Genomic DNA, 27,569 nt, shown 5'->3' with positions numbered 1-27,569 from the left:
GGGGTTCCCCGGGGGGGTTGGGGGTACCGGGAGGTTTCCTGGGGGGTTCCCGGGGGTTCTCGAAGGTTCCTGGGGGGTTCCCGGGGGGTTCTGGGTTCTTGAAGGTTCTCGAGGGGTCCTGGGGGTTCCCGGGGTTCTGGAAGGTTCCCGGTTGTTTTCCCGGGGGTTCCCGGGGGGTTCGAGGTTCTAGAATGTTCCCGGGAGCGCGGGGTTCCCGGTTGCTTTCCCGGTAGGGTTTTCGGGGGGTACCCGGTGGGTTCGGGGTTCCAGGGGGGTTCCCGAATGTTCCCAGGGGTTTTCTGGGGGGTTCCCGGTTGTTTTCCTGTGGGTTCCCGGGGAATTCGGGGTTCCCAGGGTTCCCGAAGGTTCCCGGGGGTTCCCGGTGTGTTCGGGGTCCTGGAAGGTTCCCGGGGGGTTCTGGAATGTTCCCAGGGGTTCCCGGTTGTTTTCCCGGGGGTTCCCGGTGGGTTCGGGATTCTAGAATGTTCCCGGGAGTTTGGGGTTCCCGGGGGTTCTCGAATGTTCTGGAACGTTCCCGGGGGTGTTCCCGGTGTGTTCCGGGTTCCCGGGGGTTCCCGGTGGGTTCGGGATTCTAGAATGTTCCCGGGACTTTGGGGTTCCTGGGGGTTCCCGAACGTTCTCGAACGTTCCCGGGGGTGTTCCCGCTGTGTTCCGGGTTCCCGGGGGTTCCCGAACGTTCCCGGGGGTGTTCCCGCTGTGTTCCGGGCTCCCGAACGTTCTCGAACGTTCCCGTCGTTTTCCCGCGCTTCCCCGCCACCCGCGGGTGGGCGGAGCCTCCCCGCGCACAGACCCCGCCCCCTCCTCCTCATTGGCCGGCCCTCCCCTTACGCCCCGCCCACCAGCCCCCGCCCATCCACCTGTCACTCATAGCCGCCCCACCACTCCCATTGGTCGACAGCAGAGGGAGGGGCGGGACTTTCCCCCCGCGCGGCGCTTCCGCTTCCGGCCGGGCGCCTCGGTCGCTCTCCGGTAACTTCCGGCCGCCGCCGCCTCCCCGGGCCCGCACCGAGCGGCCCCCCCGTTTTTCCCCATTTTTTCCCCGTTTTTCCCCATTCTCCCCCGTTTTTCTCACTTTCCCCCCGTTTTCCCCTCCCCCATTCCCAGAGGCTGGAGCGCTGCGTTGCCGTGGTCTCCTCGCTGACCAGCGGGCTCTCGGAGCGCGAGGCCAACGACGCGCTCAACGCCCACGTGAGTGCGGGCTGGGAAATGGGAGTTACACATGGAAAATGGGAATTACACACGGGAAAATGGGAATTATCCATGGGAAAATGGGAATTACACACGGGAAATGGGAATTATCCATGGGAAAATGGGAATTATCCATGGGAAAATGGGAATTACACACGGGAAATGGGAATTATCCATGGGAAAATGGGAATTATCCATGGGAAAATGGGAATTACACATGGGAAAATGGGAATTAGCCATGGGAAAATGGGAATTATCCATGGAAAAATGGGAATTATCCATGGGAAAATGGGAATTATCCATGGGAAAATGGGAATTATCCATGGGAAACTGGGAATTATCCATGGGAAACTGGGAATTACCCACGGGAAAATGGGAATTATCCATGGGAAAATGGGAATTATCCATGGGAAAATGGGAGTTACACATGGGAAAATGGGAATTACACATGGAAAATGGGAATTATCCATGGGAAAATGGGAATTACCCACAGGAAACTGGGAATTCACTGCTAAAAATGGGAATTCACTCTGGAAAACTGGGGATTCCCAATGGGAAATGGGAATTCACTGCTAAAAATGGGGATTTACTCTGGAAAACTGGGAATTCCTGCTGGGAAACAGGGGATTGCCAATGGGAAATGGGAATTCCTGTGGAAAAATGGGAATTCACTCTGGAGAACTGGGAATTCCCTGCTGGGAAATGGGAATTTCTTCCTGGAAATGGCAATTCCCTCCTGGAAACTGGAAATCCTGGGATTTGTGGGTCCTGGATGGGCTCTGAGGAGCTGGGAGCGGGGATTGGGATTTGGGGATTGGGAATGGGGATTGGGAATGGGGATTTGGGAATTGGGATTTGGGAAATGGGAATTATCCATGGGAAAATGGGAGTTACACATGGGAAAATGGGAATTACACATGGAAAATGGGAATTACACATGGAAAATGGGAATTATCCATGGGAAAATGGGAATTACCCACAGGAAACTGGGAATTCACTGCTAAAAATGGGAATTCACTCTGGAAAACTGGGGATTCCTGCTGGGAAATGGGGATTCCTGTGGAAAACTGGGAATTCCCAATGGGAAACAGGGGATTGCCAATGGGAAATGGGAATTCCTGTGGAAAAATGGGAATTCACTCTGGAGAACTGGGAATTCCCTGCTGGGAAATGGGAATTTCTTCCTGGAAATGGCAATTCCCTCCTGGAAACTGGAAATCCTGGGATTTGTGGGTCCTGGATGGGCTCTGAGGAGCTGGGAGCGGGGATTGGGATTTGGGGATTGGGAATGGGGATTTGGGAATGGGGATTTGGGAACTGGGAGTGGAGCTGGAGCTCCCCCCCTCGGGAGTGGCAGGGCCAAATTCCAGTTCATGGAATTTCCCAGGAAATTCCAATTTCTCCATCCCCGCTTTATTCCTTATTCCCAATTAAAAACAGGGGAGCAGGGCTCTGAAATTCCCATAAAATTCCATAAAATTCCCACATCAGGGCCAGCAAAGCCCCTGGATGGCTCCTGGGGGATTTTCTGCACCTAAACCAGCCCTGGGATGTCCCAGATTCCCGGGATTTGGGGTTTTTTTCCTTCCCCCCTCCAATCCCGGCTGGAATTCACCTGGATTTTGGGAATTGCCCCCCAGATCTGCAAAGGGACCCCCCAGCACGAGGAGATCTGCCTGGGGCTCTTCACCCTGGTCCTCACTGAGCCGGCCCAGGCACAGAAGGTGAGGAGACCTGGCAAAAGGGAGGGAATTTGGGGAATTTTGGGAATTATTCCCTGATTGGGGAGCCCTGACCCGTGGAACGTTCCGGAACGAGCGCTCAGCCTCGCTCCCATCCCAGCAATCCCTGGGGTTTGGCCCTGCCAGGCAGATCAGGTTTTTCCCAAGGGTTTTTCCCGTTTTTTCCCTCGCCTGGGTGGGATTTTCCTGCATGGATTCCCTGGAGTTGCTGGCCTGGGGCAGGAGCCTGCCCAGCTCCCGGGGAAAACGGATTCCCAGCGAATTCCCACCCCTGGAGCACGTCCAGAGTCACCTCGTGGAATTTTTCCTGGGAATCTGATTTTTCCTTGGACTGTTGGCCCCCCTGAGCATTCCCAAATCTTTCCCTGGAGGGGCTGGATCCCTCCAGGATCCCTTTCCTGAGGCAGGGAAAGCTTTTCCTGCTTTTCCATGGAATTTCCCCTCCAGGAGCTGCTCCCACACCTGGGATCCCCAATCCCTGAGGATCCCAAATTTCTGGGATCCCCAATCCCCGGGATTCCAATCCTGGGATTCCAATGCTGGAATCCCCAAATCCTGGGGATCCCAAATTTCTGGGATTCCAATCCTGGGATTCCCAATTTCTGGGATTCCAATTCCTGGGGATCCCAAATTCCTGGAATCCCCATTTTCTGGGGATCCCAAATTTCTGGGATTCCAATTCTGGGATTCCAATGCTGGAATCCCCAAATCCTGGGGATCCCAAATTTCTGGGATTCCAATCCTGGAATCTCCAGTTCCTGGGAATTCCCAATTCCTGGAGTCCCCAATCCCTGGGATCCTCAGTTCCTGGGGATCCCAAATTTCTGGGATTCCAATCCTGGAAGCAAAGCCTGGCAGGATCCCATCCCACTTTTGGGGATCCTGGCACGTAATTCCCCTGGAATTTTCCCTGGGATGTTCCCCTGGAGCAGGGAGGTTCCCTGGCCAGGGTCCTGCTGTGGCTGCTCCCAGAGCTCGTTAATTGCAATCATTGCGCTAATTGGATCTGGCTGGAGCCGGGCAGGGATTCCTGATTCCTGCTGGGATTTGGGGTGGGCTTAACCCCTTCCTGCCCAGCAGGGTCTGCTGGGCCAGGAAAGGCCAAATTCCCAAAATCTGCCCCAAAACCTGCCTGGGGACCCCAAAATCTGCCCCTAAACCTGCCCGGGGACCCTTCCAGGACCCCAAAATCTGCCCCAGGGACCCTTCCAGGACCCCAAAATCTGCCCCAGGGACCCCCTAAGCTGCCCCAAACTCTTTCAGGACCCCAAAATCTGCCCCAGAGGCCCCAAATCTGCCCCAGGAACCCCTCCAGGACCTCAGAATCTGCCCCAGGAACCCCAAAATCTGCCCTAGGGACCCTTCCAGGACCCTAAAATCTGCCCCAAAATCTGCCCAGGGACCCCCAGACTCTTTCAGGACCCCAAAATCTGCCCCAGAGACCCCTCCAGAACGCCAAATCTGCCCCAGTGACCCCCAAAGCTGCCCCAAACTCTTTCAGGACCCCAAAATCTGCCCCAGGGACCCTTCCAGGACCCCAAAATCTGCCCCAGGGACCCCCAGAGCTGCCCACCCCCCCTCAGTGTCCCCAGCTGGCTCCAGCTGCCCTCTGCTCCTCCTCCTCCTCTTCCTCCCGCTGTAATTAATTAGTGGCAGGCTGTCCCTGCCCCCCTGGCCCCTCGTTTGAAGCCTCCATTAATCACTGCAGCGTTAATTAACCAGCCAGGCCCCGGCTGGGCTGTGTCAGCCTGGCAGGAACGGAGGAATTCCGGGAATTTTCCCTCTCCTGGTGGCATTTTCACAGCCCTGGGGGGGCTCATTCCCATTTTTTCCGGGGTTTCCCTGTGGATCTGAGGGGAGGGGCTGCCAGGGAATGGGGTTGGGATTTTCTGGAGCTTTCCCAGCCAGGAGAAATCCCGCAGGGCCCTTCCTCCCGGGCTGGTTTCCCCCAAATCCGTGGGGTTTCCATCCCTTGCAGCTCAGGGATGTGGTTCCCACTCTGCTTTTCCCATTTTTCCCATTTTCCCCCCCAGTGCTACCGGGACCTGGCGCTGGTGAGCCGGGACGGGATGAACATCGTGCTCAACAAGATCAACCACATCCTCATGGAGAAGTACCTGAAGCTGCAGGACACCTGCAGGACCCAGGTGGGGCTCCTGGGATCTCCTGTCCCACCCAAAATCTCCTGTCCCACCTGGGGTCTTGTGTCCTAGCCAGAATTTTCCTGCCCCACCTGGGATCTCCTGTCCCACCTGGAATCTCGTGTCCTACCTGGAATCTCCTGACCCACCTGGAATCTTGTGTCCTACCCAGAATTTCCCGTCCCACCTGGAATTTCCTGTCACCCCGGCAGGGGATGAGCAGAGGGGAGCAGGGAGGGATGGGGTCATGGGGGTCATTTTTGGTCATCCCAAATCTCCCTGTGCAGTTGGTGTGGGGGTCTCTAATCCCAAATTTCCATGTGCAGTTGGTGTGGGGGTCTCTAATCCCAAATTTCCATGTGCAGCTCGTGTGGCTGCTGCGGGAGCTGGTGAAGAGCGGCGTGCTGGGAGCTGATGGGGTCTGCATGACCTTCATGAAGCAGATTGCAGGTGAGCTGGGAATGCTGGGAATGGCTGGGAATGTTTGGGGTCTGAGCTGGGAATGCTCAGGATCTGATTCTGTGGGGAGCCTCCCTGGGATGGGAGCAGGCAGTGGCCAAATCCCACTGCTCCATCCAGCTGCAAATCCATCCAAATCCAAATCCCAGTGTTCCATCCAAATCCCAGTGCTCCATCCAAATCCCTCTGCTCTCTCCAAATCCCACTGCTCCATCCAGCTGCAATTCCCTCTGCTCCATCCAAATCCAAATCCCAGTGCTCCACCATCATCCCAGTGTTCCATCCAAATCCAAATCCCAGTGTTCCATCCAAATCCCACTGCTCCATCCAGCTGCAATTCCCTCTGCTCCATCCAAGCCCCCGTGCCACATCCAGCTGTTTTGTTTCTCCTGGGGCTCTTCCAGGTGGGGACGTGACTGCCAAGAACATCTGGCTGGCTCCAAATCCCACTGCTCCATCCAGCTGCAATTCCCTCTGCTCCATCCAAATCCAAATCCCAGTGCTCCATCCAGCTGCAATTCCCTCTGCTCCATCCAAATCCAAATCCCAGTGCTCCATCCAAATCCCATTGCTCCATACAAATCCAATTCCCTCTGCTCCATCCAAACCCCTCTGCTCCATCCAAGCCCCCGTGCCACATCCAGCTGTTTTGTTTCTCCTGGGGCTCTTCCAGGTGGGGACGTGACTGCCAAGAACATCTGGCTGGCCGAGAACGTTCTGGAGATCCTGACAGAGCAAAGGTACCCCCGGGACCCCCCCAGCCCCGTTCCTGCCCTTCCCACGTTCCCAATGCAGGAATTCCCAGCACTTTGAGCTCCCAGGGCTGAGGAGCAGGCGTGGCTGGGGCCCAGCATCCCGGGAATGTTTCCTTCCTGAGCGCTGGGGGAGCTTTTCCTCTGGGAGCAGTGGCCTGCAGTTGATTGCCCCAAAAGTTTCCTGTGCTGGGGCAGCTCCTGCTCCAGGCTGGGCCATCTGGGAAGCTCGTCTGTCCTGGATCCACGGAATTCCTGGCTGGGAATTGCCTAGCAGGGAATGAAGCAGGGAATTCCCTAAAATCCGGGATTGCCCCAGCCTTTACCCAGCTGGATTTGTCCTGGGGTTGCTGTTGCTGGCATCCAGAGCCAGCAGGAGCCGCCTGAGCTGCATTTTCCTGTGGTTGTCCATTCCGTGTCCATCACCAGTGTGTTCATCAATCAATATCTGTATCATTTAGAATTTTAATTGTTTATTATCTTTATTTATTTTTATTTTATTACATTTATTTTTTAATACATGCTTTTATTTATTAGTACATGTTTATTAATAGATGTTAATTAATGCAGTTATTAATTGACACCTTTGCTGCTGCCCTGGGTGCCGGTTCCAGTCCCCCTTTCCCTCTGCCCCGTTCCCTCTGCCCCGTTCCCGGTGTTCCCACCCCTCAATCCCACAAAGATATCATTTAATGTCTTTATTAATTGACACATTCCCCAGTTAACACATTAATTAATTAATTAATTAATTATTCAATCACCTTTGCTGCTGCCCTGGGTGCCGGTTCCAGCCCCCCTTTCCCTCTGCCCCGTCCCTGACCCCACAGCACTCCCCGGGCTCCCCTCCCCGGGGCAGTGCTGATTTGGGGCGGATTTGGGGCATTTGGGCTTGCAGGGAGTGGGTGCTGAAGAGCAGCCTGCTGGTGGCCATGGCTGTGTACACCTACCTGCGCCTCATCGTGGACCACCACGGCACGGCCGCGCTGCAGGCGCTGCGCCAGAAGGAGGTGGAGTTCTGCGTGTCCCTGCTCAGGGAGAGGGTGAGTGCTGGGATTGGGATTGGGATTGGGATTGGAGTTCTGCGTGTCCCTGCTCAGGGAGAGGGTGAGTGCTGGGGTGGGATTGGGATTGGGATTGGGGTGGAATTGGGGTGGGATTGGAGTTCTGCGTGTCCCTGCTCAGGGAGAGGGTGAGTGCTGGGGTGGGATTGGGATTGGGATTGGGGTGGAATTGGGGTGGGATTGGAGTTCTGCGTGTCCCTGCTCAGGGAGAGGGTGAGTGCTGGGGTGGGATTGGGATTGGGATCCTGCATCTCCCTGCTCCAGGAGCAGGGCAGTGGGTTGGGATGGGATCCTGTTCCCCTGGAGGGGCAGTTTGGGATGGGGCACTCCAGGCCTGGGATTTCTCCCAAATCCCTGAGCTGGGATTTCTCCCAGAGCTGGGATTCATCCCACACCCCAGGGCTGGGATTTCTCCCAGACCCCAGAGCTGGGATTCATCCCACACCCCAGAGCTGGGATTCATCCCACACCCCAGAGCCAGGATTCATCCCACACCCCAGAGCCGGGATTCATCCCAAACGGGTTGGGATGGGATCCTGTTCCCCTGGAGGGGCAGTTTGGGATGGGGCACTCCAGGCCTGGGATTTCTCCCAAATCCCTGAGCTGGGATTCATCCCACACCCCAGAGCCGGGATTCATCCCAAACCCCAGGGCTGGGATTCATCCCACACCCCAGGGCTGGGATTCATCCCAATCCCCAGAGCTGGGATTCATCCCACACCCCAGAGCCAGGATTCATCCCAAATCCCTCTCCCCACCCTCCCCTGCTCCCGGCCCCGCCGGGCCCGGCTGTGGGGCCTGGCTGCTCCCCTGGAGGGGCAGTTTGGGATGGGGCACTCCAGGCCTGGGATTTCTCCCAAATCCCTGAGCTGGGATTCATCCCACACCCCAGAGCCGGGATTCATCCCAAACCCCAGGGCTGGGATTCATCCCAAATCCCCCTCCCCACCCTCCCCTGCTCCCGGCCCCGCCGGCCTGGCTGTGGGGCCTGGCTGCAGCCCTGGGGGAAAGTGGCAGATTTATGGGCTGAGTGTTTGCTCTGGGAGGGAGAACATTCCAGAACAGCTCCGGCCCTCCCTGCCCGTGCCCCCATCCCAACCTGTGCCAGGGAACGGAGCGGAACGTGCCCGGGAGGGGGAGGAGGAGGAGGAGGAGTTCCTCCCTGCCCTGCCCCCATCCCCCTGCTCTCAGCGGGATTTTTCCCCTTTTTACAGTTTATGGATTGTTTCATGGAATTTTCCCCCTCCCTTTTCCTAGTTCTTGGGTTGTTTCATGGGGGTTTAATGGGATTTTTTTCCCAGTTCATGGCTCATTTAATGGGATTTTCCCCTTTCCCAGTTCATGGACTGTTTCATGGGTTATTTAATGGGATTTTTCCCCCTTTCCCAGTTCATGGGCTGTTTCATGGCTCATTCAATGGGATTTTCCCCTTTCCCAGTTCATGGACTGTTTCATGGGTTATTTCATGGGATTTTTCTGCAGTTTATGGATAATTCAATGGGCTTTCCCCCTTTCCCAGTTCATGGACTGCTTCATGATCGGCCGGGACCTGGTGCGCCTGCTGCAGAACGTGGCGCGCATCCCGGAGTTCGAGCAGCTCTGGAAGGACATCCTGCACAACCCGCAGGTGCTCAGCTCCCAGTTCACAGGTACCAGCCTGCAGCACTCCCAGCCCCCTTTTCCAGGGGTTTCCAGAGGCCTGTCCCATCCCAGAAAACCCCATGGGATCCCCAAACGGTGCTGCTCCCTCTGGGCTCTGCACTTCCCTGCTTTCTCCTGCCTGGAGTTGTTCCAGGCTGGGTTGGAACAGCCTGATCCAGTGGGAATTGTCCCTGTGGTGGGCTGGGTGATCTCTGGGTGATTCCAGCCCAAACCAGTGTGCAATTGCAGGATAATCAGAGTGACTTCCCTTAATTAAGTGATTTAAAAGGTGAGCCCGAGCTCTGACGTGACTGAGCGGAGCCTGGAGGGGCTCCATAAAAAGCAGGAATTCCAGGAGCTGCAGCAAGTGGCACTTGCCTGGGATTTAATTCCTCCCAGTAGCCTCATTCCATGGGAAGAGTGATGGATTCACCAGCTTTGTTTGCATCAATGATATTCCCATAAATTGTTCCCTTCTCTGGGCACTTCCCAGCAGGTTCTGGACGCAGCAATTCCAGGGAAATGGGGCTTTGAAGTGTTCCCACCCCTTTGGATCCCGCTTAAATCCATCCTAAACCCCTCAGCTGCTGCTCAGGGAATTCCTCAGGGTGTGTCTGGGCCCTTTTCCACCCAAATTCCCATTCCCTGCCCAGGTGTGCTGCAGCTCCTGCAGTCCAGGACCTCCCGCAAGTTCCTGGCGTGCCGCCTGACCCCCGACATGGAGACCAAGCTGCTCTTCATGACCTCGCGGGTAATCCCTGGGCTCCCAAATCCCCTGGGCTCCAAATCCCCTGGGCTCCAAATCCCCCCGGGCTCCCAAATCCCCCCGGGCTCCCAAATCCCCCTAGGTTCCCTCCCAAATCCCCCTAGGTTCCCTCCCAAATCCCCCCAGGCTCCCAAACCCACCCTGGGCTCCCAAATCCCCCCGGGCTCCCAAATTCCCCCTGGGTTCCCAAATCCCCCCTGGGTTCCTTCCCAAATCCCCCCTTGGTTCCCTCCCAAATTCCCCCTGATTTCCAAATTCCATCTGGGTTCCTTCCCCAATTTCCCTGGGTTCCCAAATCCCCCCGGGCTCCCAAATTCCCCATGGATTCCCTCCCAAATCCCCCCTAGCTCAGGGTCCTGTGTGTTCCCACTGCCAGCCCTGTCCAGTGGCCCCATTTCCAGCTGTGTCCCAAGTCCCCAGCTGTGTCCCATGTCCTGTCCCTGTCCCGTGTCTGTCCCATGTCCCCAGCCGTGTCCCATGTCCCTGTCCCATGTCCCCAGCCGTGTCCCATGTCCTGTCCCTGTCCCCAGGTGCGCTTTGGGCAGCAGAAGCGCTACCAGGACTGGTTCCAGAGGCAGTATCCTGTCCCTGTCCCCAGGTGCGCTTTGGGCAGCAGAAGCGCTACCAGGACTGGTTCCAGAGGCAGTACCTGTCCACCCCCGACAGCCAGTCCCTGCGCTGTGACCTGATCCGCTACATCTGCGGCGTGGTGCACCCGTCCAACGAGGTGCTGAGCTCGGACATCCTGCCCCGCTGGGCCATCATCGGCTGGCTGCTCACCACCTGCACGGTCAGGGCCCCCGAGGGGCACGGGGTGGGCTGGGGGAGCCAAAAATGGGCACAGGGTGGGCTGGGGGAGCCAAAAATGGGCTGGGGGAGCCAAAAATGGGCATGGGATGGGTTAGGAGAGCCTGAAATGGGCACAGGATGGGCTGGAGGAGCACAAAAACGGGCACAGGGTGGGCTGGGGGAGGCCAAAATTGGGCAAAGGTGGGCTGGGGGAGCCTGAAATGGGCATGGAATGGGTTGGGAGAACCCAAAAATGGGTCAGAGTGGACTGGGGGAGCCAGAAATGGGCACAGGATGAGCTGGGGGAGCCAAAAATGGGCTGGGGGAGCAAAAAATGGGCACAGGATGGGCTGGCGGAGCCCAAAATGGGCACAGGGTGGGCTGGGGGAGCCTGAAATGGGCATGGAATGGGTTGGGAGAACCCAAAAATGGGTCAGAGTGGACTGGGGGAGCCAGAAATGGGCACAGGATGGGCTGGGAGAGCACAAAATGGGCAGGGATGGGTTAGGAGAGCCTGAAACGGGCACAGGATGGGCTGGGGGAGCACAAAAATGGGCTGGGGTGGGCTAGGGGAGCACAAAAATGGGCTGGGGGAGCCAAAAATGGGCATGGGATGGGTTAGGAGAGCCTGAAATGGGCACAGGATGGGCTGGGGGAGCCAAAAATGGGCATGGGATGGGTTAGGAGAGCCTGAAACGGGCACAGGATGGGCTGGGGGAGCACAAAAATGGGCATGGGTGGGCTGGGAGAGGGGAAAGCCCAAAAATGGGGCACGGGAATGGGAACAGCCCAAAAACAGGAGCAGGAACATCCCAAAAACGGGGCACAGGATGGGCTGGGAATGGGAACATCCCAAAAACTGGGCACAGGATGAGCTGGGAGCAGCTGATCCCGACAGCGGGGAGAGCAGCACCTTAGGGATGTGAAGAGGAAGGATTTTGGAGGATTTGGGGTGGCTCTTGGAGCTTTCCCAGCACTGAGTTTGGCCATGGGGGGATCTCAGGAGGTTCTTGGAGGGATCCCAAGGAATCTGGAGGGATCTCAGCGTTGTCCTCATGGAATAATTTGGGGTTTTTGGGTCTCCTGCAGTCAAACGTCGCTGCCTCCAACGCCAAGCTGGCGCTGTTCTACGACTGGCTGTTCTTCAACCCCGAGAAGGACAGCATCATGAACATCGGTGAGCGGGCTGGGGGGGCCTGGGGGGGATCCTGGGGTGGGATCCGTGGGGATCTGCCTTGGGATGGGATCCTGGGCCGATCCTGGGCTGGGATCCACCTTGGGATGGGATCCTGGGATGGGATTCATGGGCTGGGATCTGCCTTGGGATCCTGGGGTGGGATCCATGGGGATCTGCCTTGGTTTGGGATCCATGGGACATTCCTGGGATGGGATCATGGCAATTCCTGGGATGGGATCCTGGCAGTTCTTGGGATGGATCCATGCGGATCCACCTTGGTTTGGGATTCTGGGCTGTTCCTGGCGTGGGATCTGTGGGATGTTCCTGGGATGGGATCCATGGGGATCTGCCTTGGTTTGGGATCCATGGGATATTCCTGGGATGGGATCATGGCAGTTCTTGGGATGGATCCATGGGGATCCACCTTGGTTTGGGATTCTGGGCTGTTCCTGGCGTGGGATCTGTGGGATGTTCCTGGGATGGGATCATGGCAGCTCCTGGGATGGGATCCATGGGGATCTGCTTTGGTTTGGGATTCTGGGCTGTTCCTGGGATGGAATCCTGGCAGTTCCCGGGATGGGATCCATGGGGATCCACCTTGGTTTGGGATCCTGGGGTGGGATATGGGATCACTGTGACCCAGGGCAGCCCTGGACCCCGCTGCCCCTCAGCCCCTGCATCCCCCCCATGGATCCCTTGGATCCAGCCTGTCCCAGCCCCCCGGGAGCCCCCCGGGAGCCCCCCAGGGGCAGAGCTCTGGGCTCTGGGGGGCTCACCCCCTTCCCCCCCAGAGCCTGCCATCCTGGTCATGCACCACTCCATGAAGCCCCACCCGGCCATCACGGCCACGCTGCTGGACTTCATGTGCCGGGTGAGCATCCCCCCCTGCAGGGCATTCCCAGGGGAAGCTGGGAGAGAACTCCACAAATCCCACCCCGAAAAACTCCCCTGGGATCCCCCCCCAGTTCCGGAGCCCCCTGAACCTCCCTCAGGAGGGAGGGATTTTCCCTTTGCTCCCAAATTCTCCCCGGCTCTTGGTGGGAGGAATCCAGAGCATTCCTGGAGTTTGGGATCCATGTGTCATCCATTAGTGGTGGGAAGGCAGCACTGCCAGCAAACCCTGCCTGTGGTGGAGGACAAAGCTTCTGGATTGTTCCCTGGTGGAATTCCTGGCCATGGGGGGGTTCAGAGTGTCAGGGGACGATCCAGAATGATTGGGATTCTGGGCTGTTCCTGGCGTGGGATCTGTGGGATGTTCCTGGGATGGGATCATGGCAGCTCCTGGGATGGGATCCATGGGGATCTGCTTTGGTTTGGGATCCATGGGATGTTCTTGGGATGGAATCCTGGCAGTTCCTGGGGTGGGATCTGTGGGGATCCACCTTGGTTTGGAATCCATGGGATGTTCTTGGGATGGAATCCTGGCAGTTCCCGGGATGGGATCCATGGGGATCCACCTTGGTTTGGGATCCTGGGGTGGGATATGGGATCACTGTGACCCAGGGCAGCCCTGGACCCCGCTGCCCCTCAGCCCCTGCATCCCCCCATGGATCCCTTGGATCCAGCCTGTCCCAGCCCCCCGGGAGCCCCCCGGGAGCCCCCCAGGGGCAGAGCTCTGGGCTCTGGGGGGCTCACCCCCTTCCCCCCCAGAGCCTGCCATCCTGGTCATGCACCACTCCATGAAGCCCCACCCGGCCATCACGGCCACGCTGCTGGACTTCATGTGCCGGGTGAGCATCCCCCCCTGCAGGGCATTCCCAGGGGAAGCTGGGAGAGAACTCCACAAATCCCACCCCGAAAAACTCCCCTGGGATCCCCCCCCAGTTCCGGAGCCCCCTGAACCTCCCTCAGGAGGGAGGGATTTTCCCTTTGCTCCCAAATTCTCCCCGGCTCTTGGTGGGAGGAATCCAGAGCATTCCTGGAGTTTGGGATCCATGTGTCATCCATTAGTGGTGGGAAGGCAGCACTGCCAGCAAACCCTGCCTGTGGTGGAGGACAAAGCTTCTGGATTGTTCCCTGGTGGAATTCCTGGCCATGGGGGGGTTCAGAGTGTCAGGGGACGATCCAGAATGATCCCAGGCTGGGAAAGCAATGCCAGGAGCTGCTGGTTCCAGGAATTGTGGGGCTGGGGGCGTTCCTGGGAAGGACAAAGCTTCTGGATTGTTCCCTGGTGGAATTCCCGGCCCAGCCCCGTCCCTGGGGGGGATCAGAGTGTCAGGGGATGATCCAGAATGATCCCTGTCCCATCCCAGGCTGGGAAAGCAATGCCAGGAGCTGCTGGTTCCAGGAATTGTGGGGCTGGGGGCGTTCCTGGGAAGGGCTGGAGCTGCATCCCTCCCTCCCAGTCCAAACTGGGGGAAGGTTCCCGGGGTGTCCCAGCTCCAGGGAGGAATCCCAGCCCTCCCTGCAAGGCTTGGACAGAGCCAGTTCCATCGTAGGCTGGGAAAGCAATGCCAGGAGCTGCTGGTTCCAGGAATTGTGGGGCTGGGGGCGTTCCTGGGAAGGGCTGGAGCTGCATCCCTCCCTCCCAGTCCAAACTGGGGAAGGTTCCCGGGGTGTCCCAGCTCCAGGGAGGAATCCCAGCCCTCCCTGCAAGGCTTGGACAGAGCCAGGCACTCGGAGCTCTGCTCCCCCAGCCCTGGAGCCTGGAATTTCCTGCCCTGGCAGGGATTTCCTCGGGTTTGCAGGGCCCTAACCCCGCTCTCCCCACCCCGATCTCTTCCAGATCATTCCCAATTTCTACCCCCCTCTGGAAGCCCACGTCCGCCAGGGCGTCTTCAACTCCCTCACCCACATCGTGGAGAAGCGAGTCCTGGCGTAAGAGCCCTGGGTTTTTCCCACTTTTCCTGAATTTCCTGGGTCTCTCCTGCAGCTCTGAGCCCCCGCTGCTCTCCACGACACCTTGGGAGCAGCCAGGATCATCCTGGGGGCTGTCCTGCCCAGGGAATTGGGATTTCCCAGGAATTCCAGCCCCTTCTCCCGCTCCTGGTGGCACAGGAGGGGGTCCCAGGTGACAACCGCAGCATTCCAGGGGGTGAGGCCCCATCCCTGATCCCTGTCCTGTCCCACGCAGGCACCTGGCCCCGCTCTTCGACAACCCCAAGCTGGACAAGGAGCTCCGGGCCATGCTCAGGGAGAAATTCCCGGAATTCTGCAGCTCCCCCTCGCCCCCCATCGAAGGTAGGGGCTGGGGGGCTCCTGGCACATCCCCCTGAGGGAGTTTTCCATGGAATTCCTCCAGGGATGGGTCGGGCGAGGCTCCAGGCAGAGCAGGGTTGGGATTTTACGGAATGAAACTTTTTTCATAAATGTTCCCATTCCCAGCCCGTCCCGTGCCCCATTTTTGGGATGATTTTTGGGATGATTTTTGGGATTCCCAGAATTCTGCAGCTCCCCCTTGCCCCCCATCGAAGGTAGGGGCTGGGGGGGCTCCTGGCACATCCCCCTGGGGGAGTTTTCCGTGGAATTCTTCCATGGATGCCTCCAGGCAGAGCAGGGCTGGGATTTTACGGAGTGAAACTTTCATTACTGTTCCCATTCCCATCCCGTGCCCCGTTTTTGGGATGGTTTTTGGGATTTAGGGAATTCTGCAGCTCCCCCTTGCCCCCCATTGAAGGTAAGGGCTGGAGGGGCTCCTGGCAGATCCCCCTGGGGGAGTTTTCCGTGGAATTCCTCCAGGGATGCCTCCAGGCAGAGCAGGGTTGGGATTTTACTGGGAATGAAACCTTTCATCAATGTTCCCATTCCCAGTCCATCCCTGCCCCGTTTTTGGGATGATTTTTGGGGTTTAGGGAGCTGTGGGTGCTCCAGTGCCCCCCTTTTCATCAATGTTCCCATTCCCAGTCCATGCCTGCCCCGTTTTTGGGATGATTTTTGGGATGATTTTTGGGGTTTAGGGAGCTGTGGGTGCTCCAGTGCCCCCCATGCCCCACGGGGTCCCTTCCCAAAGCACGTGCAGCCCTGTCCCGGGGCTGTTTCTTGGGAGAGGCCCTGGCAGAGGCCTCACCGGGCTGGGTGCTTGGTGGTGCCAGTGAAAATCGAGGAGCCGGTTGCCATGGAGATGGAGAATCACCTGGAGAAGGATGACGGTTGCTATGACAACGCCGAGGCCGCCTTCAGCGACGATGAGGAGGAGCTGAGCAGCAAAGGTGAGGAAGCTCCTGGGATTCCCCAGGGACAGCCAGGCCCCGCCAGGCTGCAGAATTCCCTGAGCTCCTCGGCCTGGGGCCGATCCCGCCCGGGGATCCCGGATTTCCTCCTGCAGGAGGAGCTGATCCCAGCTCCGGCGGGGTTTGTTCCCTTTCCTGGCTGTTCCCAGGAGCTCAGAGCACTTTGCCAGCCCCAGATCCCCTCTGCTCCCCCTCTGGAGCCATTCCCAGCCTCGCTGCTCGGGTCCCTGTGGGATTCCTGCTGTTCCAGGGGGGTTTTCCCAGCAGTGGGATGGGGCAGAGGATGTGGCCTGGGAGCCCCAGAATCCCAATCCCAAATTGTGCCTCCTTGGAGACGCCTTGGGAATGTTGGAGGGTCAGGTTTGGGAAGGGGACTGAGCAGGGACCACATTCCCACCTTTATCCCAAATCCCTGGAGCCTCCAAGGGGGGAAGGATCCAGGACAGGAGGCAAATCCCTCAGTGCCCCGGGGCCTGCCTGGTTTCAGGGAAGAAGAGGGAGTTCAGGTTCCACCCCATCAAGGAATCCATCGTGGAGGAGCCCGTGGACATCACCCCCTTCCTGGAGCAGCTGGACGAGTCCCTGAAGGACAAAGTGCTGCAGCTGCAGAAGGGCAGGTGGGGCCATTCCCAATCCCATTCCCAATCCCAATCCCGTGGGTCTCCCCAGAGCTCCCCCAGCCCCCTGGAGAGGGAACTCCTGCAGGGAAAGGGCTTGGGAAGGAGAGCCCAGGGGAGGCTGAGCAGAGCCCAGGGAATTCTGGCTCTGAGTGCCCTTCACATCCTGCTTTAATCCTGGAATTCATCCACACACCCGGGCTGACCCGACCCCATCCCGAGCGGCCCTCCCAGTGCTCCCAGTGCCCCCAGTAACGGGATCCCTGTCCCTGTGCTGTGCAGCGACACGGAGGCGCAGTGCGAGGTCATGCAGGAGATCGTGGATCAGGTCCTGGAGGTAACGGGGCCGGGATCTGTCCTGGGATCTGTCCTGGGATCTGGGATCTGTCCTGGATGGGATCAGGGATCTGTCCTGGGATCTGGGATCTGTCCTGGATGGGATCAGGGATCTGTCCTGGGATCTGTGGGATATGTCCTGGGATCTGTCCTGGCTGGGATCTGGGATCTGTCCTGGGATCTGCTCTGGGCAGGATCTGGGATCCATTGGGGTGGGGGGTGGTGGATCTGGGATCTGTCCTGGATGGGATCAGGGATCTGTCCTGGGATCTGGGATCTGTCCTGGCTGGGATCTGGGATCTGTCCTGGTCAAGACCTGGGATCTGTCCTGGCTGGGATCAGGGATCTGCCCTGGGCAGGATCTGGGATCCATTGGGGTGGGGGGTGGTGGATCTGGGATCTGTCCTGGGCAGGATTTGGGATCCATCGTGGGCGGGATTCAGGATCCATCCTGGCTGGGTTTGGGATCCCCGGCTCTGGAAACGCGTCCAGAGCAGCCTGGGATCCATTCCCTTGCCCCTCCCCGTGCCAGGCAGGCTCTGTGTCCCCCCGTGTCCCCCCCATGTCACTCCCTGAGCTCCCCGTGTCCCTGTCCCCGAGCCCCCCGTGCCCCATGTCCATCCTGGCTGGGTTTGGGATCCCCGGCTCTGGAAACGCGTCCAGAGCAGCCTGGGATCTGTTCCTGTGTCCCTCCCTGTGCCAGGCAGGCTCTGTGTCCCTCCCGTGTCCCCATGCCTGAGCCCTTCCCGTGTCCCCCTCGTGTCCCCTCCGTGTCCCCCGTGTCACTCTCTGAGCCCCCCATGTCCCCCCGTGTCCCCCCGTGTCCCCTCCCGTGTCCCCATCCCTGAGCCCCTCCCGTGTCCCCCCGTGTCCCCCCGTGTCCCCGTGCCTGAGCCGGCCTGGCCCCACCCTCCTGGGGCTCCTCCCACAAGCCTGGGCACCGCCCTGCTGTGGCTCCTCCCCCTCACCTGGGCACCGCCCTCTGGGACTCCTCCCCCTAACGGGCTCCTCCCACTCTGGCTCCTCCCTCTCTCCTGTGGCTCCTCCCCCTCATCTGGGCCCCACCCTCCTCTGACTCCTCCCTCTCTCCTGTAGCTCCTCCCTCTCTCCTGTAGCTCCTCCCTTTCTCCTGGCCCCTCCCTCTCTCCTGTGGCCCCTCCCTCTCTCCTGTAACTCCTCCCTTTCTCCTGGCCCCTCCCTCCCTCCTGTGGCCCCTCCCTCTCTCCTGTGGCCCCTCCCTCTCTCCTGTAACTCCTCCCTTTCTCGGGTGCCCAAAATCCTGTGGCTCCTCCCTCTCACCTCCTTCTCACCTGGACCCCACCCTCACTTTGGCCCCGCCCTCTCACCTGGGCCCCTCCCCTGCCCGTGCCTCTCCCTGTCCCCAGTAGTGGCGTGTGCCAGCTGTGCCAGCTGTGCCAGCCGTGTGCCAGCTGTGTACCAAGTGTGTGCCAGCAGTGCCAGGTGTGTGCCAGGTGTGTCCCAGTGGTGCCAGCTGTGTGCCAGGTGTGCCAGCTGTGTGTCGTGTGCCAGCTGTGCCAGCTGTGCCAGGTGCCAGCTGTGTACCAAGTGTGTGCCAGTAGTGCCAGGTGTGTGTCAGTGATACCAGGTGTGTCCCAGTGGTGCCAGCTGTGTGCCAGGTGTGCCAGCTGTGTGTCAGGTGTGTGCCAGGTGTGTCAGCTGTGTGCCAGCGGTGTCAGCTGTGTGTCAGGTGTGTGCCAGGTGTGTGTCAGTGATACCAGGTGTGTCCCAGTGGTGCCAGCTGTGTGCCAGGTGTGTCAGCTGTGTGTCAGGTGTGTGCCAGCTGTGTGCCAGCTGTGTGCCAGCGGTGCCGGGTGCCAGCAGTGCCAGGTGCCAGGTGCGTGTGTCCCCAGCAAGGCGGCGCTGGGCAGGATGGGGCTCTACGAGTCGTTCGCGCAGGCCACGCAGCTGGGGGAGCTGCACACGTGCCTCATGATGGACATGAAGGCGTGCCAGGAGGACGACGTGCGCCTGCTCTGCTTCCTCACGCCCTCCATCTACACCGAGGTGTGCCCCAAGTGCCAGGGTGCCCAAATCCCTGTCACAGGGTGCCCAAATTCCTGTCACAGGGGTGCCCCGAGTGCCAGGGGTGCCCCAAACCCTGTCCCAGGGTGCCCAAATTCCTGTCCCAGGGGTGCTCAGAATGCCAGGGGTGCCCAAAATCCTGTCCCAGGGTGCCCAAATCCCTGTCCCAGGGTGCCCAAAATCCTGTCCCAGGGGTGCTCAGAATGCCAGGGGTGCCCCAGGTCCTGCTCCAGGTGTGCCCCAAATCCCATCCCAGGGGTGCCCCAAGCTCCATCCCAGCTGTGCTGCAGCAGAGAATCCCTGAGATTCTCTCTAAATTCAGAGAATTCCTAAAATTCTCCCAAAGTTCAGAAACCTGAAGCCGTGGAATGTGCAGCTGGATCCCTGCCCATCCTTGGGATCCATCCCGGGGCAGGGTCAGGCTGTCCCTGTGCTGATCCCAAATCCCAGGGCAGGATCCCACTGTCCTTGTGCTGATCCCAAATCCCAGGATCCATCCCAGGGCAGGGTCCCACTGTTCCCCACACCAATCCCAAATCCCGGGATCCATCCCAGGGCAGGATCCCACTGTTCCCCACACCAATCCCAAATCCCAGGATCCATCCCAGGGCAGGGTCCCACTGTTCCCACACCGATCCCAAATCCCAGGATCCATCCCAAGGCAGGGTCAGGCTGTTCCCACACCGATCCCAAATCCCAGGATCCATCCCGGGGCAGGATCCCACTGTTCCCACGCTGATCCCAAATCCCAGGATCCATCCCAGGGCAGGGTCCCACTGTTCCCACACCGATCCCAAATCCCAGGATCCATCCCGGGGCACATCCCTCTCCCTCGGAGCCGCCTCCCTCCGGCTCCTGCTGTGATTGATTTTGTGTTTCCTGCGGGGCCCCGGGGCAGGGAGCAGAGCCAGGAGCAGAGGGAAAAACAGGGAATTGCAGAGCCCGGCTGACGGCTGCCCCCCGCTGTCTGCCCGGCCTGTCCCTGGAGGTTTTGGGATTTTGGGAGGGCTCTCCTTGGTGTCCCTCCCTGAATCTGCCAGAGCTTTACCCAGGGAATCCCTGGAGATTTTGGGATGACTCTCCTTGGTGTCCCTCCCTTAACCTGCCCGACGTTTTCCCAGGGAATCCCTGGAATTTTTGGGATTTTGGGAGGGCTCTCCCCAGTGTCTCTCCCTGAGTCTCTTGGAGCATTTCCCAGGGAATCCCTGGAATTTTTGGGATTTTGGGATTTCGGGAGGGTTCTCCTCAGTGTCTCTCCCTGAATCTCTTGGAGCCTTTCCCAAGGGATCCCTGGAGTTTTTGGGATTTTGGGAGGGCTCTTCCTGGTGTTTCTCTCTGAATCTCTTAGAGCTTTTCCGGGGGGATCCCTGGAGTTTTTGGGATTTCGGGATGGCTCTCCCGGGCCCCCCCTGACCCTGCCTGGCTTTTTTGCATTCCCAGTTTCCCGATGAGACCCTGCGGAGCGGGGAGCTGCTCAACATGATCGTGGCTGTCATCGACTCCTTCCAGGTGGGGGGACCCTTCCCGGCCCTTCCCGACCCTTCCCGGACCCTTCCAGCCCCTTCCCGACCCTTCCCGACCCTTCCAGCCCCTTCCAGACCCTTCCAGACCCTTCCCGACCCTTCCCGACCCTTCCCAGCCCCTTCCCGACCCTTCCAGACCCTTCCCGGCCGATTTCATCCCAAAATGAGCCATCCAAGGGAACCAGCCCCAAATGTCCTCCTCGGTGTCCAAAGGTCGATCCCGAGCTTCCCGGGGATCTCCTGCAGAGCCATTTCCTGGGCAATCAGCGCTAATTACCCTAATGAGCCCCCGGGGATCCCGCTGGCTCTGCCTGGGGCTGGGCAGAGATCCTGCGGGATCTGCAGAGGGGCCGGGAGGAGGAGGAGGAGAGGCAGAGTGGGAATGGGGAGCTCCCCCGGGGATCCCAGGGGTGGAGCTGGCACTTTTCCCGCTGGATCCCATTTGGGGAAGCTCCTCAGAGCCCCCTGTCCCATTCCCTGTCCCCCCCAGGGATGGAGCTGGCACTTTTCCCACTGGATCCCATTTGGGAAGGTTCCTCAGAGCCCCCTAACCCCATTCCTTGTCCCATCCCAAGGATCCCAGGGGTGGAGCTGGCACTTTTCCCGCTGGATCCCATTTGGGGAAGCTCCTCAAACCCCCCTGACCCATTCCCTGTCCCCCCCAGCTCCAGGAGCTCGTGTGCCACGTGATGATGGGAAACCTCGTCATGTTCCGCAAGGATTCCGTGCTGAACATCCTCAGTGAGTGGGAATAACGGGATTGGGATGGGAGTGGGAGTGGGATTGGGGGTGGGAATAGGAATGGGAGTGAGGATGGGATTGGGATTGGGAGAGGGAATGGGATTGGGAGTAGGAACAGGAATAGGAGTGGGAATGGGACTGGGAATGGGGATGGGACTGAGAATGGGAATGGGATTGAGCAGGTCCCAGGCAGCCCCCAAATCCTGCCCCAAATCCAGAGGGAGATCCCTGCCCAGGGCTGAATTCCCTGCGGGCATTAAAGGGTCACTGCCCAGGATTGTGGGGTTTATCCCTGTGCCCCCAGGGTGCCAGGCAGGGATGGGAAATCCCAAAAGCTGCCCCCGCTCCACAGCCTCTCTGTGGGTCCCCAGAGCAAATCCCTGACCCAGCTTTGGGAGCCGTGGGATAATTAGGATAATTAGTGTTAATTAGGGAGCCTCGTTAGCTCTGTCCCCATTCCCAGTGCCGGGGGGGAGGGGGGACCTCGGGCAGGTTTGGGGTGCCCAGAGCTGGGGAAGGGGCTGGCACAGATCCCTGTTAACCCCATTGTCCCCATTGTCCATCCCCATTGTCCCTGTTAACCCCACTGTCCCCATTGTCCCCATTTTCCATCCCTGTTGTCCCCACTGTCCCCACTGCCCCTGCCATCCCTGTTGTCCCCATTATCCCTGCTGTCCCTGTTGTCCTTCTTGTCCCCATTGTCCCTCTTGTCTCTCTTGTCCTTGTTATCCCTGTTGTCCCCGCTCTCCCTGTTATCCATCCCTGCTGTCCCCTCTGTCCCTGCTGTCCCTGTCCCCGCGTCCCCTGTGTCCCCTGTGTCCCTGTCCCTGTGTCCCCCGTGTCCCCATGTCCCTGTGTCCGTGTCCGTGTCCCCGCAGTCCAGAGCCTGGACTGGGAGACCTTTGAGCAGTACTGCACGTGGCAGCTGTTCCTGGCACACAGCATCCCCCTGGAGACCATCATCCCCATCCTGCAGCACCTCAAGTACAAGGGTGAGGGGACACGGGGACACTGGGGACATGGGGACACTGTGGGGACACGGGGACACTGTGGGGACATCCCCTGGGGACACTGGGGACATCCCCTGGTGACTCCCTGGGGACAGTCCTGGGGACATTCCTGGGGGGACGTTGCCACGGGGGGACATTCCCGGGGTTTGGGGGGTGACATTCCCAGGGACATTCCTGGGGACACCCTGGGGACACCCAGGGACATTGCCACCTCCCTCCCCTGGCAGAGCACCCCGAGGCCCTGTCCTGCCTCCTGCTGCAGCTCCGCAGGGAAAAGTGAGTGGGGGGCACTGGGGGGGACCCCCAGGGGATCTGGGGACACCGAGGGGACTTGGGGACACCCAGGGGATCTGGGGGGCTCTGGGGTGTCCCCACGGGAGCACTGCCACACCCGGGCACTGCCAGAATCCCAGATGGGGGAGCTCCTGGGGGGTCTGGGGGGGACTCCAGGGGGGTCTCCTGTTGGTCCAGGGGGTCTCCTGGTGGTCTCCTGGGGCTCTGGGGGGATTCCAGGGGGATCTGGGGGTGCCTCCTGTGGGTCTGGGGGTTCTCCTGGTGGTCTCCTGTGGGTCTGGGGGGTCTCCAGGGGCTCCGGGGGATTGGTCTGCTGGTGCTCTGTGGGGTCTCCTGGTGGTCCGTGGGGTCTCCTGGGGCTCTGGGGGGATTCCAGGGGGGTCTGGGGGTTCTCCTGTTGGTCCATGGGGTCCCCTGGGGGGTCCCTGTGGCTCTGGGTGTCCCCTGGTGCTCCGTGGGGTCCCGAGGGGCTCTGGGGGTTCTCCTGGTGCTCCGTGGGGTCTCCTGGGTCCCCCCGGTGCCCCGTGCCCGCTGCCCGTGCCCGCGGTGCCAGGCCCAGCGAGGAGATGGTGAAGATGGTGCTGAGCCGGCCGTGCCACCCCGAGGACCAGTTCACCACCAGCATCCTGCGGCACTGGGGGCTGCGGCACGACGACCTGCTGGGCGAGCACATCAAGGCCCTGCTGATCAAGAACAACAGCCTGCCCCGCAAGAGGCAGAGGTTGGGAATTCTGGCCTTGGGAATTCCCTCCCTGGGGATTTGGGGTGCTTTTTTCTCTCCCCTGTACCCCGTTCCCACTGAATTCCCTTCCTAAGGAACTGGGGAGGTTTTTCTCCTCTGTACTCCCTTCCCTCCCTGAGGATTTGGGGTGGTTCTTGTCCCCTGCCCCAAAAATGCCAGAGGTCTGGGATCCCATCCCTGGGGGCCTCATCCCCATTTCTGTGTTCCCACTCCCATTTTCTGTGTTCCCACTCCCATTTTCTGTGTTCCCATCCCCATTTCTGTGTTCCCACTCCCATTTTCTGTGTTCCCATCCCCATTTCTTGGTTCCCATCCCCATTTTTGGTGTTCCCACTCCCATTTTCTGTGTTCCCATCCCCATTTCTTGGTTCCCATCCCCATTTTTGGTGTTCCCACCCCCATTTTCTGTGTTCCCACCCCCATTATTTGCATTCCCACCCCACTGCTGTGTTCTCACCCCGTTTTTGGGGTCCCTCCCCGCAGCCTCCGCAGCTCCAGCAGCAAGCTGGCCCAGCTGACCCTGGAGCAGATCCTGGAGCACCTGGACAACCTCCGCCTCAACCTCACCAACACCAAGCACAACTGTGGGTTCCCCCCGGCCCTGGGCTGCGGGTGCGGGCTCGGGGGGCTGCCCTGACCCCCTGCCCACCTTGTCCCCCTGCTCTCCCCCAGTTTTCAGCCAGACCCCGATCCTGCAGGCGCTGCAGCACGTCCAGGCCAGCTGCGACGAGGCCCACAAGATGAAGTGAGCCCCCCCTCCTCTTCCTCCCTTCCTAACGACCCCAGACCCCCCCTGAGCCCCTTTTCCCCCCTCCAGGTTCTCCGACCTCTTCTCCCTGGCCGAGGAATACGAGGATTCCTCCAGCAAACCCCCCAAGAGCCGCCGGAAAGCCACGGCGCTGGCCAGCCCCCGCAGCCGCAAGAACGCGGCGCAGCCCCCCAACAACGAGGAGGAGTCTGGCTCCAGCAGCGCCTCGGTGAGACCCCCACCCCCCATCCCGAGACCGCCCCCAGGGGGTCCCCGGATCGCCCTGACCCCCCCCTCTGTGGCTGCAGGAGGAGGAGGACACCAAACCCAAACCGGCCAAGAGGAAAAGGAAAGGCTCCTCCGCCGTGGGCTCGGACAGTGACTGAGGCTGGGACCCCCCCGGGACCCCTCGGGACCCCCCGGGACCCCCAGGACACCCTCGGGAACCCCCAGGACTCCCTGGGACCCCCAGGACTCCTCCAGGACCCCCTGGGACCCCCCAAGATCCCTTGGGACCCCCCAAACCTGTGCCAGCAAACCCGAAAGGGGGAAAGGGGAGACCCCCACCCCCATTTTCCTCTAGAAATGTAAATAAAGGGTGGAACCGAGTCGCTGCTCCAGGATGATTTGGGGAGGGGGATAAAGGGGGGGGTCCGGCCCCCCCATCCCGGGGTCCTGGGAGGGGGCAGCACCCGTGGCCAGCAGGATTTGGGTGGGGGTCCTGCCCTGCCCCCAGGCTCGCTCAGCGTTTTGCAGTGTTTTTAAAAAAGCAGCAATAAAAATTTCCTGTTTTGTACGGAACGGCCCCGGCTCGTGGGGGGGCGGGGGCCGTGTCCCCCCCCGGGGTGGCCGGGCAGGGACACGTGGCTGTCCCCGGGTGGTGGCACTGCCAACCCCCCCCGGGCCGGGGAGAATCTGGGACAGCGGGGAGGCCTCGGAGGGGGACAGGGGACAGGGAGGGGACAATGGGGGGGACAGGGCAGGGACAGAGGGGGGACAATGGGGCGGAGAGGGCTGGGACTGTGCGGTGGCACCGGGGCTGGGGGTGGTGACACCGGGGCTGGGGTGGTGACACCGGGGCTGGGTCGGTGGCACCGCGGCGGGCCCCACACGCTGCCGTGCCCCCAGACCTGTTCGGCTCGGTGGAGCCGCTGCTGCCCAGCCTGCGGGAGGACGGGGTGGCCGTGTGGGTGCTGGGCTCGGGGCCGTACCCCCCCGGCGTGGTGGCCCTGCAGGAGCTGCTGGACGCGGCCTCCGAGGAGCTGCGGCCCGAGGACGTCTGGGAGCCCGAGGACATGAACGACACCTGCCTCTACATCTTCACCTCGGGCACCACCGGTGGGGCCGGCACCGCGGCCGGGGGGCTCTGGGGGAGCGGGGCAGGGGGGCTCAGCTCTGCTTTCCCCTTCCAGGCCTCCCCAAAGCCGCCCGCGTGTCCCACCTCAAGTCCATCATGTGCCTGAGCTTCTACGAGCTGGTGGGAGCCTCCAGCAGCGACGTGGTGTACCTGGCACTGCCCCTCTACCACATGGCCGGCTCCCTGCTGGGCATCGTCGGCTGCCTCGGCATCGGTGAGCGGGGCCGGGCCCCTCTGGGGTTTTTTTGGGGTGGATCCCCTGTAGGAGTGTGCCCCCCTCGATGACAGAGTGACAAAACCGTGCTTTGTCACCCCAAAAATGAAGGAAGCCCAGAGGTTTCTCTCAATGATGAGGTGAAAAGCCACCTCGTGGGACCTCAGGGACTTCACCTAAAACTTGAGGGCAGCTGATGGGAGAGAAGCCAAAAAGTCCTGTCTGAGCCATCAGGTAGAAAAAGAAGAAAACAAAGGAGCTCAAGTGCTTTTGTGAGAGAACAAAAGAGCTCAAGTGCTTTTTGAGGTGTTTTTACCAGGAGCAGACCTGTGCACGCGGCTCGGGTTTTTCTGTTTGTTGTTTTGCTTTCTATTAAAACTTTTTGTTTCTAACAGCGCAGCAGAAGCCATCCTGATAAATTTATTAATTTTGGGGACCCAAAACAGCAGCTGAGCCATCCTTGGGTGTATTCCATATTAATCTGAGAGCTTATAAGGCCTGATTCAGAGAAAGAAAGTACAATAATATAATAATATTATATTTATAATATACAAATATAATTGATTATATATTTGTATATATTATAATTGATTATATATTTATATATATTGTATGTATAATTGATTATATATTTATATATATTATATTACATAATATTTATGTAATATATAAATACAATATCCATCCCCCAGGGGCCACGTGCGTGCTGAAGGAGAAGTTCTCAGCCAGCCACTTCTGGGACGATTGCCGCGCCGAGGGCGTCACCGTCTTCCAGTACATCGGCGAGCTGTGCCGCTACCTGGTGAACCAGCCCCCGGTGGGTCGGGGGGCCGGGCAGGGCCGGGCAGGGGTCCCGCGGGCACCCAGGGCTGACGGTGCCCCCGCAGCGCCCCGGGGAGCGGCAGCACGGGCTGCGGCTGGCGGTGGGCAGCGGGCTGCGGCCGGACGTGTGGCGCAGCTTCCAGCGGCGCTTCGGGCCCGTGCGCGTGGTGGAGACGTACGGCATGAGCGAGGGCAACGTCACCCTCTTCAACTACACGGGCACGCCGGGCGCCGTGGGCCGCTGCAGCTTCATCTACAAGGTTCGGGGGGCTGGCACGGGGCGGGGGCCGTGCCCCCAGCGCTGCCCGAGCCGCCCTGACCCCGCCGCCGTCCCCAGCTCTTCTCGCCCTTCGAGGTCGTTCGCTTCGACGTGGCGGCCGGGGCGCCAGAGCGCGACCGGGCCGGGCGCTGCATCCGCGCCCGCGCGGGTGAGGAGCGGGCATGGGGGGCTCAGAGCGGGCACGGGGGGCTCGNAGAGCGGGCACGGGGGGCTCGGAGTGGGTACGGGGGGCTCAGAGCGGGCACGGGGTGCTCAGAGCAGGCACAGGGGGCTCAGAGTGGGCACGGGGGCCTCGGGGGTGCCGCGGGGCGGGCTGGTCACCGCGCGGGCCCCCGCAGGCGAGACGGGGCTGCTGATCGCGCCGGTGACGCGGCGGACGCCGTTCCTGGGCTACGCCGGCAGCCCGGAGCTGTCGGAGCAGAAGCTGCTCCGCGGGGTCTTCGCCGAGGGCGACGCCTTCTTCAACACCGGGGACCTGGTGGAGCAGGACGAGCAGCAGTTCGTGCGCTTCCGCGACCGCACCGGGGACACCTTCCGGTGAGCCAGGCCCGGGAGGGGACACCCCCGCGGGAGGGGACACCCCCAGAGCAGATGGGGACACCCCAGAGCCATTCCCAGGATGGGGACACCCCCAGAGCCCCCCATGAGATGGGGACACCCCCAGAGCCCCTCCCTGCACGGCCAGGGGGACCCAGCCCTGTGGAATGTTCTGGGGGGGTCTCCCAGTTGAACATTTCGGGGGTCTCACCCCTGTCCCCTCCCAGGTGGAAAGGCGAGAACGTGGCCACCACCGAGGTGGCCGAGGCGCTGCTGGCCCACGAGTCCCTGCAGGAGGCCACCGTGTACGGCGTCCCCGTGCCAGGTACGGCCGGCCCCGCGCCCCCCGAGCCCCCCCCGGCCCGCGGTGTCCCCAAGTGTCCCCTCGCCCGCAGGGCA

The 27,569-nt window shown here is 60.3% G+C and overlaps 2 protein-coding genes across 2 annotated transcripts in view; both read left to right on the top strand.

The window, feature by feature from the left end:
* Positions 1 to 1,083: 1,083 nt before the first annotated feature.
* Positions 1,084 to 24,452, top strand: INTS3 (integrator complex subunit 3). The gene is made up of 26 exons (XM_039710196.1): positions 1,084 to 1,209; positions 2,850 to 2,933; positions 4,985 to 5,098; positions 5,458 to 5,542; positions 6,225 to 6,291; positions 7,199 to 7,343; positions 8,884 to 9,013; positions 9,659 to 9,756; positions 10,370 to 10,561; positions 11,650 to 11,737; positions 12,529 to 12,608; positions 14,463 to 14,554; positions 14,811 to 14,917; positions 15,769 to 15,885; positions 16,394 to 16,523; positions 16,806 to 16,860; positions 18,579 to 18,884; positions 20,343 to 20,411; positions 21,091 to 21,166; positions 22,045 to 22,158; positions 22,404 to 22,452; positions 23,024 to 23,191; positions 23,696 to 23,796; positions 23,885 to 23,957; positions 24,030 to 24,189; positions 24,269 to 24,452. The coding sequence occupies exons 3-26, from the start codon at positions 5,021 to 5,023 to the stop codon at positions 24,344 to 24,346; spliced, it is 2,658 nt and encodes an 885-aa protein (XP_039566130.1). The 5' UTR covers positions 1,084 to 1,209; positions 2,850 to 2,933; positions 4,985 to 5,020; the 3' UTR covers positions 24,347 to 24,452.
* A 525-nt stretch (positions 24,453 to 24,977) lies between these two features.
* The window catches only part of SLC27A3 (solute carrier family 27 member 3), a 6,959-nt gene continuing 4,367 nt past the window's right edge, over positions 24,978 to 27,569 (top strand). The window contains exons 1-7 of the mRNA XM_039710195.1: positions 24,978 to 25,298; positions 25,373 to 25,531; positions 26,224 to 26,348; positions 26,419 to 26,613; positions 26,691 to 26,781; positions 26,972 to 27,170; positions 27,398 to 27,566. Coding sequence (XP_039566129.1) covers positions 25,256 to 25,298; positions 25,373 to 25,531; positions 26,224 to 26,348; positions 26,419 to 26,613; positions 26,691 to 26,781; positions 26,972 to 27,170; positions 27,398 to 27,566 — 981 coding nt within the window. The 5' untranslated portion in view covers positions 24,978 to 25,255. The remainder of the gene's footprint in view (positions 25,299 to 25,372; positions 25,532 to 26,223; positions 26,349 to 26,418; positions 26,614 to 26,690; positions 26,782 to 26,971; positions 27,171 to 27,397; positions 27,567 to 27,569) is intronic.

The sequence above is a fragment of the Passer montanus genome, unplaced genomic scaffold, assembly GCF_014805655.1.
Source record: "Passer montanus isolate IOZ18808 unplaced genomic scaffold, ASM1480565v1 scaffold224, whole genome shotgun sequence".
In the NCBI taxonomy this organism is placed as follows: domain Eukaryota; kingdom Metazoa; phylum Chordata; class Aves; order Passeriformes; family Passeridae; genus Passer; species Passer montanus.
This window is presented reverse-complemented; position numbering and strand designations above follow the sequence as displayed.